Source organism: Cajanus cajan, chromosome 3 (genome assembly GCF_000230855.2).
Source record: "Cajanus cajan strain Asha chromosome 3, NIPB_CcT2T_4, whole genome shotgun sequence".
NCBI lineage: Eukaryota > Viridiplantae > Streptophyta > Magnoliopsida > Fabales > Fabaceae > Cajanus > Cajanus cajan.
Window position 1 is genome coordinate 77,294,117 of NC_138519.1, and position 18,472 is coordinate 77,312,588.

General features: G+C 37.2%; 1 protein-coding gene across 1 annotated transcript; it reads left to right on the top strand.

Moving 5' to 3' along the window:
• Window positions 1-8,660: 8,660 nt before the first annotated feature.
• LOC109793234 (cucumisin) lies at window positions 8,661-14,305 on the top strand. The gene is made up of 10 exons (XM_083071379.1): window positions 8,661-8,912; window positions 9,065-9,153; window positions 9,882-9,976; window positions 10,077-10,317; window positions 11,140-11,656; window positions 11,930-12,027; window positions 12,172-12,390; window positions 12,468-12,579; window positions 13,309-13,522; window positions 13,617-14,305. Exons 1-10 carry the CDS (start codon window positions 8,820-8,822, stop codon window positions 14,141-14,143), a joined length of 2,205 nt encoding a protein of 734 aa, XP_082927505.1. The 5' UTR covers window positions 8,661-8,819; the 3' UTR covers window positions 14,144-14,305.
• The last annotated feature ends 4,167 nt before the right edge of the window (window positions 14,306-18,472 follow it).

Genomic DNA, 18,472 nt, shown 5'->3' on the forward strand with positions numbered 1-18,472 from the left:
CACGTCCTTGGCCGAGAGACTTCTCGGGAGGGAAGACTTGTAATTAGATTTAAGCCACATCCTTGGCCGAGAGACTTCTCGGGAGGGAAGACTTGAAGAAATAAGTGGAGATAATTAAGAGGGAGATGTATTTTCATTGATAAGAAGGTGCCTCGTTAAAAACCTTGCTAATCAAAAACCTCTTTTCACATTTTTACAAGAGGGAAAAAGATCAGTCAAGGAAAAGAGTGCACCGCGATACAATTACATAGTTCGAGTATTACAAATTCGAATTTAACTGTAGTATGTCTTTAGGTGGGTAGAATTCCATGTTCTTGGAATAACCTTGCCGGACAGCTCTTCTAGCTTGTAGGCCCCATTGTGGAGTGCATGTCGTATCCGGAATGGTCCATCCCAATTGGCGGAGAGCTTTCCTTCAGAAGAGTTTCGCCTGGCTGCCCCCGTTGCACGCCACACAAGGTCGCCCTCGTGAAAAGTTCTTGGCTTTAGATTGGAATTAAAGCTCCGAGTCATTCGCTGTTTGCATGCCTCGGCCACCACCTGTGCCTTGTCCCGCACTTCCTCGAGGACATCGAGTTCGGCTCGGAGTGCGTCGTCGTTAGATTCCTCCTGAAAGCTTTGTCGCCGGAAAGATGGTTCTCCAACCTCAACCGGAATCATCGCATCAGTGCCGTATGTGAGGCGGAAGGGTGTTTCTCTATTAGTGGATTGTGGTGTACACCGGTACGCCCAGAGAACCTCTGGCAATTCATCGGCCCACACTCCTTTTGCCGAGCCGAGTCTTCTTTTTAATTCAGTCAGGAAAACCTTGTTGGCTGCTTCGGCTTGGCCGTTTGACTGAGGGTGCTCCACCGATGTAAATCTGTGCCGAATGCCAAGGTTTTCGAGGAATGAGTTGAACTTTTTGTCTGTAAATTGCAAGCCGTTATCGGAGATGATGGCATATGGGATGCCAAAACGGGTGATGATGTTCTTCCATACAAACTTTTGGACGTTAGCAGCGGAGATGCAGGCGAGGGGCTCGGCCTCAATCCACTTTGTGAAGTAATCTACTGCCACGAGGAGGAACTTAACCTGTCCCTTTGCCACGGGGAACGGGCCAAGTACATCAATGCCCCATAAGGCAAACGGCCATGGAGAGCTGATGCTGTGCAGCTCGGTGGCGGAGGCATGGATGAGGTTTCCATGTCGCTGACATTGTATGTAGCGTTTGACGAACTCAGCGCAATCCCCTTTCAGAGTTGGCCAATAATAACCAGCTCGTGACACTTTTGCAGCTAGGGTACGGCCTCCGGAATGGGACCCACAGATACCTTCATGAACTTCCCGCATCACATAATCCGCCTGTGAGTTATCAATGCACTTGAGCAACGGAGTGGAGAATCCTCGCCTGTAGAGGTCGTTAGCCACTATGGAGTACCGAGCGGCCTGAGTGCGAAGCTTTTTTGCCTCCTTCGGATCGGTGGGCAACTCTTGTTGGAGGATGTAGTTCCGAATAGGAGTCATCCAGTTCGGTGTGTCAATATCGGCCGCCATGCACTCGATCGCCACACTTGGGGCAGGGATTTCCAGGTGAATGGTTGTTCTCAGCTGTCCTGGTTTTCGACTACTAGCAAGCCGTGCCAACTGATCGGCTCGTTCATTGGTGCTCCTGGGAACGTGTCGGATTTGCACGTCAGTGAACTCCTCTTTGAGCTTCTGGAAGAGGTGGTAATACTGCAACAAATTAGCATCCTTAATTTGAAAATTGTCGTTGACCTGTTCGGCCACGATCTTTGAATGGGTACAGCATACGACCCTTGTCACACCCATCTCGGCTGCTAGTCTCATACCGGCCAGGAGTGCTTCGTACTCGGCTTGGTTATTAGATGCCCGAAAACCGAACCGGAGTGACTGTTCGACCGTGATGCCCGAAGGGCTGGCTAGAATTATTCCCGCTCCGCTTCCCTGCGCACTGGATGAGCCGTCGACATGCATTGTCCACGGCTCGTCGTGAAAACTACCTGCTGGGGTAAGCTCATTGACGAAGTCGGCCAATTGCTGTGATTTGATGGGTCCTCTCGGCTCGAACGATATGTCAAACTCTGAGAGTTCGACCGACCAGGCCATCATCCTGCCAGCGATTTCCGGTTTACGAAGAACTTTCGCAATCGGGCAGTCGGTTCGGACAACCACCCTATGACTCTGGAAGTATTGCCTGAGCCTGCGAGCCGTGTAGACGAGCGCTAGAGCTACCTTTTCAATTAACTGGTAACGCTTCTCGGCTTCTTGCAGTGTTCGACTGGTGAAATATATCGGCCTTTGGTCCCTCTGTTCCTGTATTAAAACGGCACTGACTGAATGTCCCGACACGGCAAGGTAAATGACCATGTCGGAGCCGGCAGTAGGTTTGGACAGTATGGGAGGTGAACTTAGGCGATGCTTAAACTGTTGGAACGCTTCTTCACATTCATGAGTCCATGTAAATTGCTTTGCTTTCTTCAGCAGGGCGAGGATAGGTTGAGATATCTCGGCAAGCCGGGGAAAGAACCGTGAAAGCGAAGTTAGCCGCCCTGCCAGCTTTTGTACATCTTTGAGAGTGGTGGGACTCTTCATCTCCAGTATGGCTTGGCATTTGTCTGGGTTTGCCTCGATGCCCCGGCTAGACAACATGAATCCCAAGAATTTTCCACCTGATACACCGAACACACATTTTTCGGGGTTCAGCCTCATTTGGTGCTGTCTGAGCGCTTGGAATACCTCGGTCAGGTGGCGTACATGGGCAGAAACTTCATCAGATTTGACGACCATGTCATCAACATACACTTCGAGGCACTGACCAATCTGACTCTGGAAAATTTTATTCATCAGACGCTGGTATGTGGCTCCGGCGTTCTTCAGACCGAACGGCATTACACGGTAGCAATAGTTGGCTGTCTCGGTGATGAATGCTGTTTTGTCTTCATCGTGGGGGTGCATGCGAATTTGGTTATACCCCGAATACGCGTCTAAGAAGGATAGGAAACGGTGGCCAGACGCCCCATCTACGAGACGATCAATATTGGGCAACGGGTAGGCGTCTTTCGGGCAAGCTTTATTCAAGTTTGTGTAATCGGTACACATACGCCATTTCCCGTTCGGCTTTCGGACCATGACCACATTAGCCAACCACGTCGTGTAGTGGATCTCCCGTATAAACTGTGCTTCTAACAATTTGGCTACCTCAGCATCGATTGCCGCCTTCTTCTCCTCTCCAGTCTTCCGACGCCGCTGGGCGATCGGCCTTGCCTCCCTACTAATTGAGAGCTTATGGCACAAAAACTCTGGATCGATACCCGGCATATCGGAGGGGTGCCATGCAAATAGATCTCGGTTATCAAGTATTACCTGTCCGATGGCTGCTTTCTCCTGTTCTGTCAGAACAGTTCCCAAATAAGTCAGTTGGGTATCAAGGGTTCCAACTTGGAGTGGTTGCCTTTCTTCAATAGGCTCGACCCTTTCGTCATGCCCGATTCGGGGGTCGAGGTCTATTGAGGACTGTTGGGTTACCGAGTGGACTTTCTGTGGCTCTTTGATCGTTTCGTCTTGCGCTTTCGGTAGCCGCAAGCTGGCAAAGTAGCATTTGCGTGCGATTTTTTGATCGGCGTGTACCGTGATAACCCGTCCTGACTGTGCCGGAAACTTCATAGCTAAATGAGGAGTAGACACAATTGCTCCGAGCCGATTCAGGGATGGCCGACCGAGTAGAATGTTATAGGAGGTGCTTGCATGAACAACCACGTATTTAACCGAGATGTCTCGGTATTCCGCTCCTTCGAACCCAAATCGTGTTGATAACTTGATATATCCTTTTGTTTTGACTCGTTCACCAGAGAATCCCACCAAAGGTTCATCGTAAGGGACCAGTTCGGACTCTGGAATTCCCAACTGCTTGAACGTATTCCAATATAGTATGTCCGCTGAACTTCCTTGGTCAACCAATGTCTTACGGACGATGCAATTGTGAATTTCAACGCTGATTACCATCGGATCGTCCTGATCTGGGTCAATTCCCTTGAAGTCGGCCTCGGTGAAGGTAATGGTTGGCAGATGGCAACGATTTGTTTCCACGGCATGCACATGTCGGACAGCTCGCAGGTGTCTTCGTTGTGCCGACGAAGATGAGCCCCCGCCAGCAAAACCGCCGGCAATGGTGTTAATAACTCGCCGTGGCTGTGTTGCTTGTTGTTCTTCATGCCTATCCCGCGACCGACTGCGCTCTCTATACGAGCGCGTTTCTGCTCTGCGATGTTCGGAATGGTCACGTCTCTGTGATTGTTCGCCGTGTCGGGGCCGGTCGGGACGGTTCACAAAACCTTGCAACTGTCCTTGCTTGATCAAATCTTCAATTTTGTCTTTCAAGGCTGAACATTCGTCAGTTGAATGCCCACGATTACGGTGAAATCTGCAGGATTTGGTTGTGTCGGCTCGGGGAGGGGTCGATGCTCTCTTCGGGATAGTCAGCACTTCTGAAGCCAATGCTTGTTCTAGTACTGCTGACCGGCTGGTGTTCAGTGGTGTGTACTGTGTATACTTCGGACCACGGGGTGGCCGCTCGCGGGGTACGAGTTCCTTTGGACGACCGCGAAAATTGTTTTCTATTGGCTTTTCTGTCTTGCTCACCACTTCTGCTCTGGCCTGGTTGCGAAACTCGGCGAGTTCTTCCATCTGCATATACTTGTCGGCCCTGCGCCGAAGGTCATCCATGTTTGCCGGTGGCTTTTTACAAATACTGTTGGCAAAGGGACCCGGCTTCAACGCGGTGGTTAGATGGTGTAAGGCGACGGCTGGGTTGAGGTCCCTGATCTCTAATGCCGCCTTGTTGAATCGGCTCATGAACGCCCGGAGAGACTCCTTTTTCTCCTGGCGGATGGTGACTAGTGATAGAGAAGTTAACTGGTGTGGTCGGCTTGTAGCGAACTGGATGGTAAACTGAGAGGCTAAGGTGCCGAATGAGTCGATCGAATTGGCCGGGAGCCGAGTGAACCAGCTCAACGCTCGTCCTTTTAGCGACGTCGGGAAAATTCGGCACAGGGCGGCGTCATCAGTGGTGCTTAATGTGACCTGAGTCAAGAACACGTCAACATGTTCATCTGGATCGGTGGTTCCGTTGTACTTGTCGAGAGACAAGGACTTCCAGTTGTCAAGGAGGGCGGACTGCATGATATTGGGTGTAAAGGGATGTCGGTGTGATCCTGCCGGCATGGGCTGTATTGGTCGGCTGGCCGAGGCGTGGGCGGCAGGGGCAACAGAAGTATAAGGGACCGAGGTGTGCTGGCCATGCGAATGGAACGACCCTTGAGTGTGGGTCGTCTCGGAGGGCTTCCATGTAGGATCGTGGTATTGGTTTTTGAGGGTGGCATTTTCCGCCCGTAGCGCAGCCATTTCGGCCGCATCTCTCTCCCGCTGTTGCTTCATAGCGGCCATCTCCTCTTTCATCTGTCGCATCATACTGTTCAAGTTTGTCTCTTCTGTCGTCTCGGCTCCTGACTGATGCTCGTCCTCGGACTGGTGTTCTTCAACGTTATTCTTTCTCGTCTTCACCATTCTTTCAATAACAATCTCGGAATAGCTCTCGGTTCGGCCCCACGGTGGGCGCCAAAATGTACCTGTCTAAGGGCACACTCCTTTTCTTCTGGGTGAAAGGGGACCGAATAAGAGCTCCAACGATATCTCCAAGGGATGGGGGAGGTACCTGCAAAGGGTACTCCAACGCTCAAGTCAGTATATGCACGAATATCTAGGGTAAAAATCAACAGTCATACCTCGTTATGTGTGACCTATTTATAGTGCCTGACGTGGGCCTGAGCATTGTGGGCTTTTTCAGGTGTTTACTAAATTAGGTAATACGATGTTAATTACTTACTTACTAACTTAACCATGCGCTTACCTGCTAATCATGATTAATAACCGCTCTTCACCTATCGGTACGGTATTTCGCCGATCCGATAGGTAAAGGATGGGGCGCTATTATTAATCGGGTTGATCAACAGTTGTCTAGCTATCCTGCCCTACGGGGGACTCTCCGGCTCGGTCTTATGCCGAGCCGTTAGTAACATTCGTCCCGGACTTTGGCTGGACCGATGTTTCCGACATCATGGCGTAGGTGTCTGACAGAACGGCACGTGTTGGTCAACGTGACCGATAGGGACCTTCCGGTACAATAATTATTTATGAATTAAATTTTAATATTTTAAAACAAATTATTAATAAACAACAATAATATTGTGATATAATATAAATTATTTATCATAAATTTAAAATATGATTTATATGTTTAAAAATATTTATTTATACAAAATTTAAATATAATTTATATATTTAAATAAAATATTTATTTATATATACAATTTATTATAAATTTTAGTTATCTATAATCTATACATATTATAATAAAAATACTGAAATATATAACTGCTTTTTATTTTCACTTTTTAATGGACTATTATATTCCTTAAATAAAAAAAAAAGTCTTATATATTTTATGAATAACTACACACAACCTTTTAATATTATATGCATGAAATATCTTGTCTCCTTTAGTAATAGGTAAAGAAAATATTTTTAACTACTTTTTGTCTCAATTTTTAATAGGGCAATTTTGTTCTTTAAATAAAAACTTTCATTAAATAATTATTCATATTTATTCTAAATGAAAACTTTCATTAAATAAGTGCATATTACATAATTATTCTCAAAGTTATTATATTTTTATGAAAAATAAATATAAATATGAAGTTTTTTTTGACTCACTAGTATATAATAAATATAATGCACGACACCAGTGACAAATGAATTAAATATCTCATCCCATTTCCTTCTGTTGGGTAAGAAATTTCCAGCCAATTAATTTTCTCCTCTTAAATCAATCTGTTTAGTATACCTAAAGATCTATATTAATTGATCAATTTGTTTTGTGATTGTTCAATTAGTTAGACTGATCACTCATAAAAAAAATTAATTAGTTAGTGTTTGCGGTGAAATTTATCTATGGATTTTTTTTATTCAAACTAACATAGTTTTCAATTCAGGTATGTATATTATGTAATTTTTTTCCTACGTTTCTTTTTTTTGGTATTCACATAATATGCATTTTCCAAAGTGAACCTTCTACATAATAACTCAACGAGTTAGACTAGTTGAGTCCCAATTTTATGTGATTTAGCATGCAAAGATCTCTAGGTGTTCTTCAATGATTATCATGAAATGAGCTTTATACAGATGGACATTTAAACAAGTCGAATGAACAACATATATATTGATAACAGAAATCATGATCTATTTGCTTCCAATAGTTGAGTTACAGTACATAAGGATTATAATGAGTGATAGAGATATTACACTATGTTACGTTATACTATAACCAAACTAAAACTATTCTAAAAAGAAAGAAGAAAGGTGGTCAAGAAATCATACTCAGCAATTTCGTACACAGGAGTCATACGTGCGGGCAGAGTGTTGTGAGATTTCGCAAGTATAATATTTTTGACCTCCTAAAATGAGACTGTTTCGCCTATTTATAGAGGTTAAGTGAGAGTGGTTAATTTTGTATGGGTTAGATATGGTATGTGTAATCACCTCTCATTACGCGACGTGAGTAACCTCTCTTAATCGTTCTTAAATGTTGGCAACTACCTGGTACACTTCTTAACTCCTTGAATACTTTTTTCAAGGTTTTCACTTTTTATTTTCAAGAAACAGTTAATATATATCAACTCCTTATGATATATAACTACCCCGATGTTCACGCATGTGAGTAACATATGTATATGTGTAGCGATGCTGCCAACAACTAATTTGGCCTTTTTTGCTAACTTGCTAGGAACATGGCAGATGGTCCCATGCTAAAATCAAATTCTAAAGGTCAAGGTCAAGTAAATTTGTCGATTATTAACTATGATGATGAAATACACAGCAAGTTTCCAAAACATGGACCCTATACACTTTTAACGATTCTGTTAAGGTCCATAAATCAAACTCCTTTAAAGTACAAAGCGAACATTTCAGCCACCCCATCTTGAATATAGCCTCTTCAATGCAAATATCGCACTAACAATGATCCAAGCTAACATTCATGGATGTCTGCAACTTAATATCTCGAGTGAATCAATACTACCCCACTTGTGTGTCCATGCCATGTGACTTCAGTCCAAAGGAATTGTTTTTCTTTTAATATGAATCCTACCTATTTATATAGTCTATTTTGAACTTATTTTTAGTGAATTAGGTTTAATATTATTGAAATTAATATATGAATAAATAGTGGATGAATCTTTTAATGAAAATTAAATAGGTTTTGAATCTTATAAATGAAAATTTAGATTTAACTAAATCTTATAAAATTGACTTTTAAGATATGGATGTATTTTATCTTTGATTTTATCTCTAGTTTATTCAATACTTGAGTTTTTTTTTCTAATATTAAGCATGTAAAAACCGATGGAAGTAATCAACAAGTTACGCTTATGATGGTCTAATTGTAGGATTAATGTTACTCTCAATTAGTATGAGCCTGATTGCTTTGCTAGCTTCCAAGGACTAGTGCCTCAGTGGCCCATGTTTTATTTGTGTCTGTAGACTTCACAAATTTAAGTTTGAACCATTCAACTAAGGAAAAAACCTTTCATGTTTTATCTATAAACACGTCTTACTTGATTGGTGGGAGATTTTTGGAGAAAGATAAATCGTACTGCAAATGAGTCCAGCATGGGTAGCATGTCCCTGTTAATGGACATGAGTATATAAACAGACGCAGCACCAATCACTTGGCTGCAACCTTCTGAGTGTTAACTAACCTGAAAATGGATACTTGCATATCATCCTTTTCTCATTTTCTGCTACTTCTTTGCTTTACTTCATTTCTTCAAATATGTTGCTCAGCATCCCAACTGAAGGCAAATTTATCTCCCTTCATCTTTCTTTATCAATCACATGAGCTATTGTGTTTTTGTCATGGTTTTGAAATTCAGATGGTTCATGTTATTCATGGCTTTATCTAAGGAAAGGAGTATCTTTCTTATTTTTGATAACTATGTTTTAAATGCAGAGTTACATTATCTACACTGGCAATAGCATGAAGGATGAAGCTTCTGCGTTGACACTTTACTCAAATATACTACAAGAAGTTGCAGAGAGGTAACAAAATTCTAAATCACAAATTTTGAATCAGTTGCTTGGTCAATTCCAAACGGTATCAATCAATCAAAGAGAGTAAATATCCCTTCAAAATTGATCTCGTGATAGAATGGCCAAAGAATATGTCACGACAAAATAATTCAAGTGTTAAAGAAAGACAAAGACTCTATGAAGTTAAATTTGAATTTCAGTGCTTACTGAAATTTCGAATGAAAAGGAATAAGAGAAATTGGTGTGTCATGTTCAAATTTTGACTCTAACTGTTTGACAAGATTCCAAGAACTGACAGAAGCTACTTTGTTTTTGGTACATACGGAAACTATTTTCTTAATTGGTAATCCATATTTGTATACTGTCACGTGGAACAGAATCTTTTATGTTCATTATATTGTTGTTTTTGTTTATAGCATTAGCACTGTCTCACGTATTGATGACATTAAAAAATTCTAATAATGGAATAGATAGGCTACAGTGTAACTGCATTACACCATCCTCAGTTAGCGAGCCTATTTTTTCCTTGTAAGCTTTGTTTGGTAGTAGGAAAAGTGTTTTATAAAAAAAAGAAAAAGAAAAAAAAGGGGGTCCTTGTTTTCTGCATTAACAAAAGGAAAATTGAAATGTAGCTAATGTATAGTGTCATTATTTGAAGACACCGAGAGAGCGAACTAAAAATGCATTGTTGGTTTCTTTATCTTGCCTTCTTTATTGATGTGTACTAACAATTTCAGCAAAGCTGAGACCAAATCGATAGAGTACCACTACAAACGCAGTTTTGGTGGCTTTGTTGCAAAGCTGACGGAGGAGGAAGCCAATAGAATGGCTAGTATGCACTAAAACTATTCCATCTTTTATCCTCTTCCAAACTCACTTTTCTTTTCTTCTTGGATTCGCAACTTATCCTACCAACAACACTCTCAATGCAGGACATGATAGAGTGGTATCAGTCTTTCCTAATGGAAAGAAGAAACTCCATACAACAAGGTCATGGGATTTTATTGGCTTTCCTCTACAAGCAGAAAGAGCAGCAGCTGAAAGTGACATCATCATTGGAGTACTTGACTCTGGAATCTGGCCAGAATCTGACAGCTTCAATGACAAAGGATTCGGTCCACCACCTAGCAAATGGAAGGGCACTTGCCAAACTAAAAATTTCACATGCAATAAGTATGTAGTTGTAGTCTAGTCCACATAAACAATTGCACGAAGAATCAATTTCGAAGTACTTATAAGAATAGAAAAATGAAACGAACTTCTCATTAAGATAAAATTAGCTTTTAAAGAAATTAATACGAGATGCCTCCTATAAATTAGCTTATACTCGTAAACTAATTTTAATTTTTGAAGAAATTTATTATATTTTTTTGTTTTCATAAAAGTGTTTATAAAGAGATTTGCTTAAATTAAAGATGATAAATGGATAGATCGGATAATATTTTAAACGGATTATAATAGATTAGATAAAAATAATTCATTAATTCATTTAAATTTATTAAAAATTTAGTTAAGAATCTAATTCATCCGATATATTTAAAGCATGAAATTCATCAAATCTATCTATTAATAACTTTTTTAGGAATCCATCTATAAAAGTAATATTTTAAAAATCAAATATTTTATTTTTTTTTTTCTTCTTTATAAATCATTACATTCTTATATAATTTTTTAAAATTTACAATTTTTTTAATGTCAAAATAGTCTTTTAAAATTTCAATCCAATAAACATATCATTATGATCAAATGACTTTTAAAAAGTAGTAGATGAATCATTAATCATTAATAAAATTAAATGGATGGATTGAATCTAATCTATTATTTATTTTTATTGTAATAAATAAATTGAATAGATTTACTTGTCAAGTGAATTAGATAGATAATGAATAAATGAAGTTGTTTCTCACCCCTACTGCAGACACATAACATTCAAAAATATTCAGGGGCATACAAAAATGTACACTATTATTAACTGATGTTGCTATGTTCTTGTAGTAAAGTCATTGGGGCTAAGTATTACAAAGCTGATGGATTTTTTAGCGATGATGATCCAAAATCTGCAAGAGATGTAGATGGTCATGGAACTCATACAGCATCGACAGCAGCTGGGAACCAAGTTAGCACAGCTAGCATGTTAGGCCTTGCACAGGGAACAGCAAGAGGTGGCGCGATAAAAGCACGCATTGCTGTGTATAAAGTGTGTTGGTATGATACTGGTTGCGCCGATGCAGACGTACTTGCTGCATTTGATGATGCAATAGCAGATGGGGTTGACATAATATCAGTTTCTCTTGGAGGGTTCAGCGATGAAAACTACTTTAGAGATGGAATAGCCATTGGAGCGTTTCATGCTGTGAGGAATGGAGTATTGACAGTAACCTCAGCAGGAAACAATGGTCCAAGACCTTCCTCCTTATCGAATTTTTTGCCTTGGTCAATTACTGTGGCTGCTAGTACCATAGACAGGAAGTTTGTTACCAAGGTTGAATTAGGTAACAACAATTCCTATGAGGTAAAGTACCTTCTCTATCCCATGCTAGTGAATTCTTCATTGGTTGATGAATTGAACTGTATCATATGAATATTGACTTAAAAATTGAATAGTGTAAAAGTCTTTCCACCATTAACAGATCAGAAAGCATCTTTGATATAACTTATAAGATAATTATTCTAAAAGTTAATAAATTTATAATAAATAAAACTTTGTAATTGGATTCCCATATATGTATTATTTATTCTATAAATTATAGCATCACAAATGATTCTTTCATCGTTCCATGTTTAGGGTATCTCAATAAATACATTTGACCTCAAGGGAAAATTGTATCCTATAATTTATGGTGGAGACGCACCAAACAAAGACTACGATGGATCGGAGTCAAGGTAACTACTAACTAGCCCTGATATCTCTTAAGATGTATAACATCAAGGCCAAACAAACATTTATACAAGTATAAATAGTCCTGTGAGATCCAAACTATGTTCTAAAATATTCTATTTTGTTAATGAAATGTTTTAACTGTGCAGGTTTTGCTTCAGCGGCTCGTTGGACAAAAAATTAGTTCAGGGTAAAATTGTTCTCTGCGAGAGCAGAAGCAAAGCGATAGGCCCTTTTGATGCTGGTGCTGTTGGGGCATTGGTACAAGGTCAAAATTATAGAGATAGTCCTTCAACTCTTCCATTGGCTGGATCTTACCTAGGATTGCAGGATGGTGCCACTGTATATGACTACATAAACTCTACAAGGTATCAACTGAAGATGCCACTTATATTAACAAGAGTGTATAGAATAATGATACTTGTCTAACATGGACTTTTGGCAGGACTCCAACTGCAACCATATTTAAGAGTGATGAGATAAAAGATACAGTAGCCCCTGTTGTGGCCTCTTTCTCTTCAAGGGGTCCAAGCCTTGTTACACCTGAAATTCTCAAGGTACATTTAGATTTTCTGTGACTGACTTAAATATATCTTAATCTGACATTCTAGAGAAATTATTGTATGGTAACAGATCACCACGTATTTAAAGACATAATCTACATCAATTATCCTCTGTATGACATGTAGACAAGTTTTTCAATTTACAACAAAGAGATAATAAAACTCGATTATATATCTCACATAGAGATTGATCGATACTATAGATATGTGATGATGTAAGTGTTAAGAATATACTTAAATATTTTTAGTTTGAAAGTTTTTAGGAAGTTTGTTATATTTTAAATTTTTAGGATATTGTTTTGATAAGGATAAAAATGTTATTTTTATCATATGGGTTTAGGCTATCATCAATTTAATTTTAAGGTTAGAACAATGTTAGTATTTCAATTTTTGTATTATAGTTTGGTTATATAAATAGAAAGCCTATTAATAAAGTTAAATTATAACTCTTCTCTTAAAAAAAAAATATCCCTCTTAAATAATTACTGATGCTAAGATCATAAAATTATTTTTGGACAAAACTTAAGCATAATGTCTTGATGTTGTTCCTTAATCAAGATTAGAGTTTCACTTGGTAATAGGCATAATGAATATCACTGAGGTTGATAATAAATGTAAATATATATTAAGATGAAATTCTAACTTTGATGGAAGAATAACTTTGTCCTAGTTTTTCAGCATTCATGATTATCTCTCCTAAATCTTCTTTTCTACTTGTTGTAGCCGGATTTAGTGGCTCCTGGAGTTGCCATTCTTGCTAGTTGGTCTCCAGTTTCTCCTCCTTCTGATGTTGACGGTGACAACAGAACATTAAATTTCAATATTATCTCCGGAACTTCAATGGCTTGTCCACATGTTTCTGGGGCAGCAGCATATGTTAAATCATTTCATCCAACATGGTCTCCTGCTGCTATTCGTTCAGCTCTAATGACAACAGGTAATAGAAATGAAATGAGTGATGATGACATATCTCGACTAGTATTGGAACCACACCTTTAGCCAACTAACTCCCTTCTTTGTGCACCTTCCAGCTAAACAACTTATTCCCTCGGAAAACTTTCAAGCAGAATTCGCATATGGTGCAGGCCAAATTGATCCCTCCAAGGCTGTGTTCCCCGGTTTAGTATATGATGCTGGTGAAATAGACTATGTAAGGCTTTTGTGTGGACAAGGCTATAGTTCAAGGACTTTACAACTCATCACAGGGGATAACAGTAGCTGCTCTGAAACAAAGTATGGTTCAGCAAGGGATCTAAACTATGCTTCATTTGCACTTTCTGTGCCACCCTCCAACTCAAGTGTAAGTGGCAGTTTTAACAGGACTGTAACAAATGTTGGGTCAGCAACGTCCACATATAAAGCTATTGTGACAGCTCCTCAAGGACTAAAAATTGAGGTGAACCCCAGTGTTCTATCATTCACTTCTCTTAACCAAAAGCAAACATTTGTGCTCACAATTGAGGGAACAATAGATGAAGCTCTACAGTCTGCTTCTTTGGTTTGGGATGGTGGTGAATTCCATGTTAGGAGCCCCATTGTTGTGTTCAGAGCAGCTTAATGGCCAAGGTTAATGTATTAAATAATTTCAAGCATAAAGCTTTTGAATGTTTTTCGTATTTAATAGTATTAAACAGCCAAAAATTCGTTGCTCTCATTTCATTGATAATGTACTATTGAAAAAATACTAAGTTACAAGAGTTGGTTGCGGCATTAAAGTTTATACCTTAATCTTATGGTCAAGTTTATCTTATAAGATTACAAGTTCTAATAACTCATCCACACGTTCATTAAGGTTAGCAGGTATGTATTACCCACAATACACTGATTTGGAGGTTAAAAATAGGATATAATGAAACCTGACCAACTCATTATTTTATTCGATTGTTAGATATTTGACGAGCATGTCAAATTTGCAAGTAATAAATGAAAGTCCAAGTATTAAATTTATGGGAGTTGTGCAATACTTAATATACCGTGTTTATTCGGGAAGTACACTATATCGCGTGACTTGCAAATATAATCATGGTCAAAAAACTGAATAAAAAGTATCAAAAAGTCGAATAAAAAATAAAGAATGTACACTAATTACATTGACTTAAATAAGGCATGTCCAAAGGATGTATATTCATTATCGAATATTAATCAATTGGTTAACGAAATAGCTGGTCATAAAGTTCTAATTTTTATAAATGCATATTCTAAATACAATCAAATCTGAATGCACTCACAAGATGAAGACAAAATAATTTTCATTACCGACTTAGCAAATTATTGTTATTAAGTAATGCCGTTTGAAATAATAACAAAGAAGTAGAAAACTTATACTTTTAAATACATGTAAAGTTTTCTTCCCCTCATCTATTTTCTTATTTTATGTAGCTATTTCTACTCTTGATTTTCTTATTTTATCTTAATTAAAACAACATCATATGCTCCTTTTTTTTGGATGGTATTGTGATCACTTTCAACAATCTTGCACTTGAAGACTAACTTCAATTTGTCTTCACACATCAATTAATGTAACAATCTTATATAGTCTATTATTATAATAGACTAACTGAAGTTCAACACAACTTCAATTTGTAGGTAGTTACTACCTTTAGTTAGCATGTTTGTTGGTTTTTTACTTCCTTGAATTTTCTTCAATATTAGCGCCTTTTCTTCAATATTAGCACCTCATCCTCAAGCAAAGATCTGATAAAGTGATAATATAGACCAATATGTTTTGTTCTATAATGAAATACTAAAATATTTGCTAGATGTATTGCACTCTTACAATCACTATGCAAAACACTATTCTTTTGAATTAATCTCAACTACATTAACAATCCCTGCTACATGTTCAACCTCTATAGTGGATAAAACAACAATCCTCTGTATCTATGACATCTAATTAATACTTGAAATACCAACAGTGAAAATGTAACCAATTGTACTTCTTCGATTATTGACTTCACCTCTAGAGTTTGCATCTATGTAGCATTGTACTTTTAACTCTCGATCCTTTATTAAAGTACAAACATTTCTCTATAGTTTCTCATAGATATTTCAAAATCCACATAACTGTTTCCCATTATGCTTTGCATGGATCAGACATAAATTTGATAATAACTTTTACTACATGGCCAATGTCTGGCCTCATATAGACCATCGCTTATATCAAACATCTAATGGTTAAAACATATGAATTCTTAACCATGAACTCTTTCTTCATCCAATTGAGTGGACTGGTCCTTGGATAAGTGAAAATGACTGGCCAAAGATATGTTAACCGACTTAGCATCACCCATATATGTTGAATCTTTGCAAAACATGATTGATGTAATATACTTGAGATAATTGCAAAATCCTCCTTTGCTTATCTCTTGTGATTTTTATTCTGATGATCCTTTTTGTTGGACCCAAGTGTTCCATGTCAAATTCTTTTGACAATTGTTACGTCAAGCTTTTAATCTCGTTCATATCTAAACCAGGCACTAACATATCATCAAGATAAAGTAGCAAAATAATATAACTAGACTTATATCTCTTGAAGAAACAATAGTGGTTGGTGTTGCACTTCTAGAAACTTTCCTTGTGCATAAAGCTTTCAAACTTCCTATAGCACTCTCTTGGAGTTTGTTTCAAGCCATACAAACTCTTGTGTATTTTGCACTCCATTTTTTTTCCTTCTTCTAAGAAACCCTCGGATTGGTTCATGTGTATCTCCTTAGTTAAGTCTTCATGAAGAAATGTAGTCTTAACATCCAATTGCTAAAAATATAGCACCTTACTAGCAACAATATTAAGAAAAATATGATACTATCTTCACAATTAAAGTAAAGATTTTAGTGTAGTAAAATCTTTCCTTTTGTTGAAATCCTTTAACAACTAGTTTTGTCTTCTTTCCCATAGTTTGCTAGTAACCATGACTAACTAAAAAACAAATATTTCATCTCCTCTTTCATGGGAAGCTCTCACTTACTAGTATTTGTGATTTGACATTTTCCACATAGTTTTTAAGCTCCCTTTCATCAGTTAACAATATATTAATTAGGTATTTCTTGTTAGGCACATTAAGTTGAGAAAATCTTCTCAAATAACAGTTGAAGTAGAAGACTTTAGTGTGTCAAGTTGTTGCTCATTAGTATTTTCAATTGACTCCTCATGTTGAGTTCTTTCAACTATAGGAGTTTTTGGGACATCGTCCACTTCTAGATACACCGAACCACTTTGCTTTGAGTTACTAATGTGCATGTTAACCTTGTCCTTGTACATCACTCTTCCATATCTCTAGTATGAATTACTATTTTGTTTTCATTATCTCATAGGTAGTAGTGAAACTCATCCTCATCATAATCGATGAAAATGCTCTTCTTCAATTTGGGATCAAGCTTATTCCTTCCTTTATCATTAATGTACCCATATGCTACAACCAAAAACTTTGAGATGTGAGAGTTTTACCTCTTTCCACTCCATACCTCTTTCAGTACTTTGTGCTTCAATGGTACCGATAGACCTTAATTTATTAAGTAAGTTGTTATGTTAACTGCTTTTATCCAAAACTACTTTGGCAAGTCTAGTTGCAAACAGAAGCTTCTGGTTCTTTCAATCAACGTCGTCTGGAGTCTTTATCAAGACCTAGTTACTTACTAAAATATACTTTAATTTTAATATATTTTTAACAATCAAATATCTAATAATAAAATACTTTATAATTCTAATAAATATATCTATAGATTATACATATTTTAATTTAAAGCATAATCTAATCATTGTATTACATTATTATACTTTTAAAAAAAAATAGAATATTTTATTTCTAACTCTAAATACTATTATTGATACTAAATAATCCTATAGTAGTATTTTGTATTCTATCTATATGTATATGGAGAAATTTGATAAATCTATCTTGATTCATACTATACCATTGTGTTAAGGATTTAAGGTATACCTAACAGAATCCTCCTCTTCATTTTGATTCCATGATCATAACAAAACTTCTTAAATCTAGTTAATCATGTCTTCATATTCATATTCACTTGCCTTCACCCATGTTAAGAGGATTGTTGTGAAAATTTGTGTGGAACCCACATCAAGTTTCTTACCTCTTAACATGTGAGAATTTGTGAGGAATATTATACACCTGAAAATTTGATGACAAAATTGTCCTGAGCAAATTGTAAAACAGAACAAAAACATAATCAATTGTGGTTTCTTTATCTTGGAAATATAATTATGGTTCCTAATATTTGAATTTAGTATTTTTTTTAATGTGTTTTCCAGAGTTACGTATATAGATATATAAAACATAATTAAAATTTTTAATGTTATAAAATACAATTTAAAATTTTAATTTACTTCTATTTTTCATTTAATTTTATCTTATCAAACAATTATAATATTTTTTGCTATATTATTTTACCTATTTCTAATCAACTAATTTTCTACCTATTTTTTTCCCTTTTCCATTCAAATCCTTTATCTCCTCTGAACAAAGTGTTAAGATCATTCATATCATAAATATCTAAAGTCGACCTTAAAAATAAATGGCAACAACTATATATTTTTAGGTTAGAAATGATAGATTCAAATCAAGATTAATAATATCAAGTTGCTATGATAAACAATAATGATAATATACTTGATTAAATAATCATATATTTAATATAAAATATAAAATGTTAATATTAATAATATAATGAGTATTTTAAATTTTCTAAAAATTATTTATGAAAAATCTTAAGACATCAAGATTTTTATATATAGTTCTTTCTTATTTATATTTATATGTTACTTAACTCTTTTCAATTACACACTAAAAAAAAAAAACTATAAACTCTAACTAGAGTAGTAGTTGACTAGTTGTATCTGCCCTAACTTATGATCAACTTCTTTTATCTCC